At 40.4% G+C, this 13,053-nt stretch overlaps 1 protein-coding gene across 1 annotated transcript; it reads left to right on the top strand.

Moving 5' to 3' along the window:
• The first annotated feature begins 5,097 nt into the window (after positions 1 to 5,097).
• On the top strand, positions 5,098 to 12,758 carry ABHD15 (abhydrolase domain containing 15). The gene is made up of 2 exons (XM_073667949.1): positions 5,098 to 6,085; positions 10,292 to 12,758. Exons 1-2 carry the CDS (start codon positions 5,229 to 5,231, stop codon positions 10,815 to 10,817), a joined length of 1,383 nt encoding a protein of 460 aa, XP_073524050.1. The 5' UTR covers positions 5,098 to 5,228; the 3' UTR covers positions 10,818 to 12,758.
• The last annotated feature ends 295 nt before the right edge of the window (positions 12,759 to 13,053 follow it).

Below are 13,053 nucleotides of genomic sequence, written 5' to 3'. Positions count from 1 at the left end.
CCATTATTATTCTTTTTTTTTAATTAACTTGGTCACACTATATATGCCAGTTGCATGGATTTATATAGTGTGAACAAGTTGACAAGCACTTTCCAAGTGATGCTAAAATCGCTTGGAAAGCGCTTGATAACCCGCATGTGGAAATGCAAGTGAAGAACGCGTGACAAACGCTTCTACCTGGCGGGAAAAACGCATGTAAAAACCACGTGCATTTTTCCTGCCAGGGTGAAGCGTAAAAAATATGCAGCATTTCTGCATCGTGGGCACATAGCCTCAGGCTGCGTGTGGTTTACTTACAGTGAAGTTTTTATCACTAGGACATTATCATTGCTGGGACTAGTTGGCCCTGTGCACCTCACTGTCTATAGACAATGTACATACAGAGTCGGGTGTGGGCAGCTTTCTCAGCTCTGCCGTATTGCTAAATCTAAGAACTCTAACTTTGTCAAAATGGCTGCACCCAGTAATCTAAGGCCTCATTCACAGGTCAGTGTGTCCCGTACGTGTGGTGACAGTTTTCACACGTATTGGAGGGAGACACTTACACACTTAGACCCATTCAAATGGATGGGTCTGTGCACATGGCAGTGTGTTTCCACGGATCATGTGTCCGTGTGCTCCACACGCTGACATGTCCGTTTTTTACCTGCAGCACGGGCCACAAAGCGTCCCACACACATGCACAGTGATGACACATGGATAACATCCGTGTGTCGTCAGTGTGACACGCACCGGCTCCTGGGAATCAGTGTACAGTTCGTGTTGTTCCCAAGCGCTGGGTGCTGCAGGAATCTCTCTTCATTGTCCTCTGCTTGCGCTCAGATCAAAAAAGCAAACAATATGCCGCATGATAAATGGCAAATACCTAAGTGCAAGTGTAGGCAATCAGAGCGAAGATCCAAAGCGCTGCGCTGCCGCCAAGTGCAGCCTCGACCCCTGACGTTTTAGTGATTTTGAGACTGAGGTGATCGTAGTCGGAGGGGAGACACAGTGAGCGATATTGTATCAACTCATTACTGTAACATTTTATATATTATCTGTCAATTTGAGAAGGTAGCCAGAACCTGAGACCGCTCCTGACTTCTCTGTTTTAGGTAATATGTTCCCCATGAAATAACAGTTCTGGAGCATCTGATCTCAGAACCAGTACCATTGTACCACTCCTCTGCTGCTCCTACTAGAAATGTAGAAATAAATTCACAGCCGAGTGTGTCCATAAAATAATCAGGTGCTACCAGAACTGATTGGACAGTGTCCGCGTGCATAGGAGAAACCCTCATCTAATGGCACCCAGTTTTTAATTTATTCATTAATTTCTAGGAGGAATAACAGAGGAACGGATCAGTGGAGAGTTATAAAATAAGTTATACACTATTTTGGATTTTTTTTATGGTTAATATAAATATTTACTAAAACAGTTATGAAAACAAAGGTGAAAATTCCTCTTTAAGCTCAAAGTTTTGAACAACTTTTCATTAACGTTGTCCAGTAATTTAGCACAGCTTAAGTCCCACTAGAGGGCGCTCCAGATTTAGTGATCTCGCAAAATGGACAAGGTTATGTGATTTTCTATTAGTGTGAGTACTGTCTGTCTTTGTTAATGTAATCGACTGTAATTATTTGGGGAACACTTTTTAAAATGTTTAAAGCTGCTAATAATTAGAAATGTCTCTTATTTTTTATAAATAAGGCGCATATATGAGCGCATTTACCGAACATAGTGTGAAGTCAGCTCAAGGGTTCCAGAGAGATTGCTACCATCTAGCCTCATTGGGAGAGATTTAGCAAAATCAGTTGGAAAAAAAAAAAAAACATTTGAGTTGCCCAAAGTAACAAGACTACTTCTTTCATTTTCAAAATATCTTATAAATTATAAAACTTGTTTAAAGATGATCTTAACCATTATAACTGTTACACAGAATGGCCTCCACTCCACTGACTTGTATCAATAAGAGTCCGACATCAATCTGCAAATGAGCGTCACCTGAACCATGTTGCCTCGGTGTGGATTCACAAGGGTTCATCACACCGCAAACAGGAATTTATGGCACAAACTGTGGATTAACTCAAGGATATTACAAGTGGATCTTAATTTATTTATAACTCAAATAAATTGCCTACAAAGTGATGATCACACACTGTTCTGCACCCATTACCAGCATGACCTAGGGGTACGCATACTACAAGCTGAGGACTAAGAATTTAAAGCATTCCTGTTACTTCTGGTGACTTCGTGAGAAGTTGTCACACGTACATGAGAAATGCCACTATTCCTGTCCATTATATGACTTGCATCCTGCATTATTCACCAAACTCTGTCTTTAATTTTTATTGGCCTCTGAGCTAGTAGGTGGAGAATTGCTGCTAGATGTCTCCCATACACTGGACACAGAGGCATGAGGGATTCCTGTACAACTATCTCAATGTAGCACTTGTTTATAGCTGCAACATTGCAAACATCACACAGCAGTACTGAGCAGTGTAGCTGTGAATCCATATGGAAAAACTAATTACTATAAAAGAAGCCCTTTGAATTTTTTTTAACTAAATCTGTGTATATGTGCATGTAGTGTGTATGTATTAATATACTCACCTACCACCGCCTTCTCCGATATCCAGCGCCGTGCTGCTCCTCTTTTAAGTGATGTCCCTGCTCTTCAGACTCTCCAGGTCACACTGCGCTCTGCTTGACCCAGAAGTAACTTTTACAATGTAAGTCTATGGAGCATCAGAATGAGGCTTTATAGACTTACATTGCAAAAGAGACCCCCGACTCACATAGAGCATAGAATGATCCGAATTGGATAGGCTGAATTGCGGTGACATCATTCAGAAGAGGAGAGGAATGGTACTGGATACCAGAGAAGATGATGGTAGCTGAGTATATTAACACATGATCACTACACTACTTGCACATACATACACAGATTTATTATATTCATGAAAGGGCTTTAAGCAGCACCAAGAGTCTGTGCCTCTCTCTTTCAGCCTGCTTCACACTCTGCTTTTTCATCCTCCTCCCTTCTCCATAGACTTTAATAGGCAGTTGTAATCTGATCCCTCAGTGATCTGTAGTCTCCAACTTGCTGCTCTCCAGTTCTTGCAAAACGACAACTCCTAGAATTTCTGGACCACCTTTGCCAGTTAGCCTGTTTGGATTTCAAAAAACTGCTACCTGAGAATAGGTAAATCTCAAGAAGAAAGAAGTGTACATACAAATCCATAAAATTAATACATCTTTATTAAATACTAGATGGTGGCCCGATTCTAATGCATCGGGTATTCTAGAATATGTATGCGGCCGACCGGGCGCGACTAATCAGCGAAGCAGTGTTTAAATGGGTTGTGCACTACTTTAAATTAACCCCCCAATGTATCCCCCCGGGGCCCCTAATGAATTTTGTAATTACGTCATGTTGTCAATACTGCTTGTGACAACATCGCTGACCACGCACAGCCAGCACGTAATTCCCCCGGCTGCAGCCGGCTCTTGCTTCCACTTACATCACGACCATTTGCGGCTGCAGCCCGGGGTCTCCTGTTCCGTGTACCACGGTGAATGAAACTTGACAGAAGTACGTCACACTGTGACTGACAAAACATGTTCAGTACGTAATGGGCAGTTGGTGAGTCACATGACCACATGGGCGGAGTCAGCCCTGCTATCTCCCGACTTGTTCTGAAATCCCGCGTCGCTGATTGGCCGAGGCCGTACCAATCAGCGACGCGGGATTTCCTGGACGGACAGACAGACGGGATAAGCCGATTATATAGTAGATCTTTATAATAGTCTGGTAACTATATAATAACCTATGCAGGAGTAGAAATCAAAGTTGGAGCAATGTCAGTCATACATTAGATGACAATTGATAATTCATATTGATATGATGTATAAATATTCTGCATCTAATAATAGACTTGCCGCAGGCTGGAGTAAACAATTAGAATAGAAGGTACTACCTTAGAATAGCCACAATGGAACCAGGCACTATGTCCCTCCACCCCTTCGCACTTTTTGCCATGCTTATTCCTGGGCCGTGACACGCCCCCTGAAGAAGCAGGGCAAAACGCACGTCGGGGTGGATGGACATAGTGCCTGGTTCCATTGTGGCTATTCTAAGGTAGTACCTTCTATTCTAATTGTTTACTCCAGCCTGCTGCTAGTCTGTTATTAGATGCAGAATATTTATACATCTTATATGAGTATGGATTATCGATTGTCATCTGTTGTATAGCTAACATTGCTCCAACTTTGACTTCTACTTTGAAAAGTTATTATATAGTTACCACCAGTTGTTTGCTGCTTCCCCTTAGTGTGGAACCTTTTTATCTTAAAGAGGTTGTCCACTACTTTTTCATTAATGACCTATCTTCAGGATAGGTTATCAATGTCTGATTGGTCAGGGTCCAACACCCGGCAACCCCGCCAATCAGCTGTTCTAAGTGTCAGCGGCCGCAGGATGGAACTTCTCAAGGTGTATTTATGGACTTGCATGTACACTTCTTTCTTCTTGAGATTTACCAATTCTCAGGTAACAGTTTTTGAACTTATATAGTGAAGTGCTGTCCTCTTTTTTTTTTTTTTTTTTTTCATTTTTTGGGTTGTTATTGTTGATGAAGACTGCTTGGAATTGTAGTTTCACAGCAGCTGGAGAACCACATGTATCAGTGATCACTGATCAAAAGGCAATATACAAAAGAATGGTAAACTGTAGGTTACAGCGGATGCCTGTGCAAATTAAAACAATAAACCTCAAAAAATGAAGCCAACTAGAACTTTGTCTTTCTGATACAAATGTCTGTTGCAATCCGAGAGGAAATCTGAGCACCTGAGAACTGATCTGATGACTGTCTGCACTTGATATTACATTTATGCCATATTATTACACATAGGATAAATGTACTTAATACAACATTTTTGGCTCAAATTCAATTGTATTATCCTGCCCTTTACTGGTCCTAGTAGGTCACAGCCCAGCAGATCGTTGGCACGAAGGAGGATGCACTGTAGCTGCAGGCTTCACTTAAACACAAACATGAATCACTGTTCAAACACTTTTGTAAAAGAATAGCTCAACCTTTACTAAACCTCAAAGCCAAGAGTCCAGGACTTGAATAAATAAAACATTAGCTAAGTAAAAGCCATTGAAAAATGTTTGTGTTGAGGAAAGGTTCAAGGACAACTAATCAGGAAGAACAGAAACCTCTCCAAAGTGGGTATAGTCATCATGTTTTCAATGCAAAGTGTATGGCGGGTGATCTGGTCCCGGATAAGTTTTCTTATAGGTTCTGTTTGCAAGGTCAAGATTTGGTCTACAAAGCAGAAACAAGAACATACTGGAGAAACCGAAGAAGACGATTGCTTTGGAGATGATTTTGGAGACTCTTGGGTACCTTTTGCAGAAGGATATCAGCTTATATGTAAACAATCGGCTCTTGCTCATTGGCTGCTTAAAGATATTCAGCGCTTAGTGCTGGAGCCAACACGTTGGTGGTGGAGTCAGTGGTCGAACCTTCAGACTCTTATTCAAAACTTCCTTCCACCGGATTATCCTTTGGAGCTAGCCAGGGAAAACCTACAGCTCACAGATGGCGGGCTCATTGCTTTGGACTGGGTGGTGGGACCAAGACAAAGTCTAAAAACAAGAAGAGGCACAAACATCACGGATAATCCACCATTACTCCTGGTAATTCCAAACCCTTTCGGAAAGTTGACTAGAAATGTTCAGCATTTTTGTCTGCTGGCATTAGGAAAAGGTTACTATCCAGTCATATTTAACCGACGAGGGCAAAATGATTGTCCACTGACAACACTTAGACTACAGGATTTTGGGGAACCTGGAGATCTCAAAGAAGCCGTAACTTATATTTGTTTTAGGCATCCGAGTTCCATGCTCTTTGCGGCTAGTGAAGGACTTGGGTCTGGACTGTTGCTTTCTTACCTGGGAGAATGTGGCTCATCCAGTTACATGACAGCTGTGTCCTGCATTTCACCAGTTTTCCGCTGCCAGGAATGGTTTGAAACCAGGCTACCATGGTTTTATGAATGGCCTCTGCTGCTTTATCAAAAAGTCATTCTTAGCAGGTAATGCAAAGCACAGACTAATATGTGATATGCATTCGGGTTATGCTGGTACTATGCTACACAGTAGTCGAGACACGTCATTTTCATTTCAGAACTGCCTTTATTTAAAGGAGGTTATTGTAAAAAATCTGCAGATCTTCACATCTCAAGCGTTGATGCTCTTGCTGTTCTCTTTTTAGTTTACAATAAGTCAGAATGTAATTGTCTGCAGCACTCACCTGCCGTACTATTAGCATCACTGCTCAATGATAGGAGCCATGATGGCAGTAGTATGGCATGTGACCAGAGAAACTACTGATTGGCTGCAGTGGTCATGTGTCAACAAGAAAGACCATGGAGAACCACAGGAACAGCACGGCATGGGAAAGAAGAAGCAAGCAGAGTTTCTTTTTTAAAAAGTATCTATTTTTAAAAGTTTTTTTAAAAAGTTGGATAAGACCGCTCAGGATTATGATGGAATGAGAGATGAAACAGTCACCTGCTAAGAATATGGTGGGAGTTTTATTTTCTGCAGACCGGAAGTATTTTTATTTCTGGTGCAATAGCTCTTATGAACCATGTTCACAGTTTGCAGTTGTGATTTAGTTTTTGATGTTTTTAAACAATCCTGTTTATGGCTGGAAAACACTAGAAATATTTTCTTTTCTTTAGATTTTTTTATTATTTTCTGTTCACATCTAGATAATATGTGGCTGAGAAAAACAAGTATGTTTTTTTTGTTGTACTTAATATGTTTCAAGGAAACAAGGGTGAGATCCTGAATAAGGATATATTTAAGAACAAAATACTCCATTTGTTGCTGACAATGTATCAAAATAACAGCTAAAATTTGGTAAAATAGTGGTGTATAAAACCAATGAAATATAATTTGCATTTTTTTCCTTCTAAGAAGTATTCTTAAGTTTGGAAGTGTTTCCATGGATAGGGGATAATTTCTCAATTGCTGGGGATCTGAACGCTGGAACCCCCACTGATCCCTGGAACTGGGTCTCTGAAGAACCCAATGTGAATGGATGGCTGGTCAATCATGCGCGCTGTGGCACCATTCACTTTTAATGGAAGCACCTGAGATAGTCAAACACAGCGCCTGGCTGCTCTTCGGCACTTCCATAAACATTAATGGAGCAGCAGTTCTAGGCATCAGTTGGGGTGCAAAGGATCGGATCTCCAGCAATCATGAAGTTATCCCTTATCCACGGGATAACTTACCAACTTGAGAGTATACGCTTGCCACGATTCCTCCGCTCAGTGTGTCTTGGACGCAGTGAGTGATAGTTCTGCTGCCCTATGGAATCAGGATCATACTGAGCTGTCAGTTTGGTGAGTGACAGCACAGTCATTCAATCTAGTGCAGGGGCGTGCTGAGCTGTCGGTATTTTGATAGACAGCTCAGCTGTCCAATCTGAGACTGGGAGGTGCTGAGCTTCTTTCAGGTGTTCCCTGTTCTAGGGGATTACTCAGCTATTTAGCTAAGCTGTCAGTCCCAGATCTCTGCTAGTCGTAGCTTTCAGATCAGTGCTGTGTTTTCTCAGTGCTATGAACTCTGACATTCTGATTTTTGTTGCCGGACCTTGGACTTGCCTTTCGACTATCCGTTTGTATTACCCTTTTAGCCTTGATGCACTCTGACCTTGGAATTCTGACACCGAACTGTGACCTGACTACACCTTTGTCTCTTCCGTCTATTCATGACACACCTTCCTGGCTCTTGACCTCAGATCCTTGACTTTCCTGACTCACAACTTATCTGTGAGTAGTGATTCAGCATCGCAATGCTGATTTTGATCAATAACTTTGTAATATAGCTTGAAAGAGAGAAATGCCCGTCTGTCCTGACACTGTTCGCTTTTATACTTTCAGAGCCTCTATTTCAGATTCTATTTAAAATGTTGCAAAATATAGTCTTGTATTAGGGATACCATGACAAAAACCCAACGGACCCGGTCATAGTCAATAGGATCTGTTGGGAGGTGTTAGTGTAAGTTATGTGACAGATCTGTCCCAAAATGAACTTTGTTTAGCTTTTCCTGTCATGTAAGAGAAAAACGAAAAGCCCAATGCAGATGTCAACATAGCCTTACCCTATAACTGTTCAGGAGCTCTGCACTCACGGAAAAGTCATTACATGCAAATTCAATGGAGCCTTTACTCTGAGAGAACGTATGACCGAGTGCAGATTTGCAAAGAGACTGGAAGGAGGTAGAATGTCTGTACACAGTAACATGTGTTTATTTATAATTTCTGAATAATCTAGCATTAGAACTAAGTCATTTTAGTATAAATTCTTGAGTAAAATGTGCTAAGCCCACTGCTGTTGCACCTTGTGGGTCAGGATGTTGGTAGAGAGGCTGCGAATTCTCATCTCAATATGGATCAAGTTGCAATTGATTAACCAATGTGTTGAGATGGAAAGAAACACTGGTATAACACCCAGGACCTTGGTAAGAACCCAGTGCCCATTTATTAGAAACAGGTACAGAATTATTGATTAGGCTGCAGTCCTCCCTAGTGTGGGAGAACAGTATAACAGGTAGTGCAGGAGTAAACTGCATGAGAAATTGATTCCTAAAGGTGATGTGTAACAAAACAGATGTGATACTCAGCACATTATATAGACTGCTCAAATGATGGAGTCTGCATAATTCCAGTGGGTTTACCCATGGAACCAGTTTTAAACAGATGTTCAAAAAATACCGCAAATTAAGAATGCTTAAAAATAGTTGTTGTTTTTTTTATCAATGAACAAAATACAAAGTGAATGGACAAAAGAGAAATGTAAATCAAATCAATATTTGCTAGGACTCCTTTGCCTTCAGAACAGCATCAATTCTTCTAGGTACACATACACATGGTTTTTCAAGAGGATCCCCACAAGGAGATTATTCCAAACATCTTGGAGAACTAACCACAGATCTTCTGTGGATATCACTTGTAAAAATCCTTCTGTCTCTTCATGTAATCACAAACAGACTTGATATTCAGATCAGGTCTCTGTTGGCACAATACCATCACTTCTAGGACTCCTTTTTCTTCTTTCTGCTTAAGATCATTCTTAATGACACTGGCTATATTTTTGGGGTCATTGTCCTGCTGTAGAAAACAGCTGGAGCCAATCAGACACCTTCCTGATGGTATGGCATGATGGATAAATATCTACCTGTAGGAGACAAACACAACAGACTGAGAAAAGTAAAAAAAATAAAATAAAATAAAAATCCTTATAAATAAATCACTAAATTGCTATAATTGAATTAAAGGGTAGTCTCAAGTTGTCTCTTGAGCATTTCAGACCAATGTAGTTTCCTTACTTCCTGATTTCTGGCAGGGCGGGCGCTCCTACTTGATTGACAGCTTTGTTGAGTAGCGGAACTGTAGTATTAGTAGCACAAGTTCTGCTGTAACAGATTCAGAGCCATCAGTGATTTGTTCTGAGTCTACATTGTTATCTCTGTTTGTACACATGGATGTAACAGGGCATTTGAACAAACACACAAGTTTCACACTGTGAGCAGAGAGCTGTGATTAGCAAACATGTTCTGAAACTTGCTTGGCTGGTGATTTATAACTGCATCTCTTCAGGAGATGAAAGGGGAGTGTGATCAGCTAGCTGCTTTATAAATCAATTGGTTGGCGAGATTGTTATGAGGCGTTCAGAGTTAATCTCTCTCCTGGGATGTAACTACTGCACACTCTTGGTCAGGGTCTGCAAACCAAGCTCCATGGAAACCAGCTGTACACTATAAAAGATAAAAGCTCTTACAGCAGGAGAATGACAGCAAATAGAGAAAGCAAGTCAAATACAAACTTGCGTATTTTCATGCTGTTTAATTAAAGCAATTTAAGAACTTGAGAATAGCCCTTTAAATACAATTAAAAATGTATATAATATTAAAATAAACCATAAGAATTCAAAAGATGCGTTTCCGTGGGGCCCTCATGTTTGACACCTAAATTAGAATAGGTTCTGACCATCAACAAGTAAAACAAAAAAGTTTTTTTTGTCAGAACATTTTTAATTGTACAGAGATTGTATCTTAAGGCTTTTTTAGTTATTTTTCAAATACAACTAATATATAGTGGGTTACTGTACATACAAGAAATTGGGTTCAGAAAGCAACTTATAAGATCACTTTTTGTTTAACAATGACATTTATTGTTTGCATTTTTAGATCAAATTCCACTATTGTGTTGTGTTCTCCATTGCAGATATTTCTCAGCTTTGGTAGAAGTTGTGTCCACTGAGAAACTATTTGGAAGTAATTCTCTACGGGAACTTCATGAGACGTTACATTGCCAATGTGAAAATAGGAAAGTAAGCTGGGACACATACTGGGAACGCAATGAACCCCTACGTGACGTGGATGAAGTTGCGGTCCCTGTGCTATGCATCTGTAGCATGGATGACCCTATTCGAGGACCACCTCAGACTACACTCCCCATTGAACTTTTCAGAACCAATCCTTACTTTTTACTTCTATTAACACATTGTGGAGGTCATTGTGGGTTCCTTACAGAATCACCTGGTGCTTGGAGTCATGAAATTACATTAGACTATTTTAGATCCATAACAGAGTTTTTCCGTACAGAAGAGAAGAAAAAGTGGTTCACAAGACGCAGGAATTCAAACTTGATGACCCGACATAGGAGGCCTACACTGCAAAGACGAGAAACTGCTATTTATAAAGACCTAGAAGAAGAGATTTTTAGCTGGAAACGGTCATACACCAGATGATAGTGCAAGAGCAGTCCTGGGCATTTAATTACATGAGGGATAAGTCTTCTTCACGCAGGCTTATTGTATTTTTTTTTAAAGGCTTGTTAAGTTAAAAGTTTTTCAACATTTTTTTTTTTACATGTACCAAGTCCCTGATTCATCACTTATGTTTTTTTTTAAGTGACTTTACTTTTTTGACCTGTAGTATTTGTTGTTGTTTTTTTGCGCCAAATTCTTCAAAATGGTAAATGCAGGTTAATGATTTTTGCACAAAATCAAAGCTGCTTTTTCCCTGTCTATTACACTTTTTGGGACTTTTTGCTCTAAAAAAACACATGATCCTTTAAAATGTCACATTAGACTTCAACTATGCAAAAAGGAAACTAGACAGATTTTGTTCTCAACCAGAATACTGGAGTACAATTGCACAATAAATTTGCAACATTTGGAAAAGCAAATGGATAAGAAAACTACGCTCACATTGTCGGCCTCAAAAAAATCAGACGTCAGACATTCAGGAACAGGACTAGTCCCAACTCTACTAAGCATGTGCCGGTTGTCTATTCTGACGTATGTTCGGTACGAGCTCCCTTAACCCTGTGCGATATTGCTTTCAAAGCGTGGATTCAGTGCGCTCCCTTGCTGGCCCTGATGAGAAGTATCATAGGCCGATAAGAGAGTGCACTGTCAGAGTGCATTGTAAGAAGAGAACGCAGGGAACAGGGACCAGCCCCTCTCTCGAAAGTGACATCACTTGAAGGGGCAAGGCTGGGCTCAGCTTATTAAATATAGGTACATAAAAAAATCTGCAGAAGATCACCATAATGGCAAAATTTAAGATGAAATATATATCCTTTATCAATAAACATTAAACTAAAAAGATTTTGTACACCACAAGAATACTCTAGTACAATTGCACCAAAAATTTACAACATTTAAACAGTATCACTGCTAAAAACACACCACAGATTAAAATGGTTGGCAGAACAAAACAGGTAAGAAGACATTTGTTATTAGTTACATTTGTGACTTGTTTTTTTCATATGTGTCTTCAGTTAACAACATCCCTGATAAAGTAAAAACTTAAAAGAGCCCCTTTGAAAGAAAGTGAAGAAACGATTATTACTGAAAGAACAAAATACAAAAGTTAAAAGCCCGAGAATAAAGAAACAGACTAGGCAGATAGTAAGGAACCAGGAGATCCATGTACAGCATATAAGAATATAATAAATAGAATGTAATGAACCTAAAGTAAGAAAAGCAAAGCTGTAACCTGTTCACCACCAAGCGGATGTTTCCCCAATGGCTTCATCAGGGAGACCAGACATCTGTTATTCGTTACCCTTGCAACTTGGTTGATACAGGTGTATTATTAACATCTGCCTTGATCTGCCCATCATTTTTAGCTCTATATTTGTATTTTTCATCAGTGATACTTCAATGCTGAACACAATTATGATAAAAGTGTGTGACCTTCTCTTGTATTGATTCATTATCTGTACTCAGTGTATATATGGAGAGTACAGATTCAGGCTTTGGAGAGGGCAGCACCTTTGGACTATGCTTGCTCCTGAACTAGAAAATGTGGGCTTGTGATTTCCCCAGAACTCTCTGCTGTTCCTGCTCTGACTCCTGGATAAGCAGCTGCATTGTGGGGTAAGTACCATCTCCTCTTCCTGATACACGTTTGCCATGAGAGGTATGGCGTTTATCTCACAAAGCAGGAGACGTAGCACAAAGAGCAGAGCGCTCTAGGTCATACACGTGACCATCGTTATTAGTGTTGGAGAGAGCATATTCTTAAGGGGACACCCAATTTCAGACTGGTGTGCCAAGGGCCTACCAGGAACATTGAATCTGGGGACCACGGTTCAGCTACATGCAATATCACCTGACCCACATTCACAAATGTGCCTATGCTTTTATATAATAAACTGATTTAAAAGATGAGACGCTGACTTTGTCTGTAATTAATGCATTAAGCATACATGTAGGGTGATGGTGGTGAGTCCACTCCTGCACAGGGGGCCCACCAAGGAATTCACCAGTTCCCCTGTGGACCAGTCTGAGCCTGGCGCCGCCGCTTCCTCCACAGCCCAAACCATACTTTAAATATATACAAAAAACTACAATGGCAGGCAATTCCACAGGGCAAAAGCAGGAGTTTAGGAGGCCAGGTTGAAGCGATTTTTCTAAATAAATGAAGCCAAACCACCTAATTTTTAATGTTGAACTGGACACTTGATTAAATAGT

This window comes from Phyllobates terribilis, unplaced genomic scaffold, assembly GCF_046119375.1.
Source record: "Phyllobates terribilis strain yellow unplaced genomic scaffold, ASM4611937v1 Scaffold_2__4_contigs__length_985480577, whole genome shotgun sequence".
NCBI classification, from domain to species: Eukaryota; Metazoa; Chordata; class Amphibia; order Anura; family Dendrobatidae; genus Phyllobates; species Phyllobates terribilis.
The sequence above is the reverse complement of the archived record's forward strand: the minus strand, read 5'-3'. Positions and strand labels throughout refer to the sequence as shown.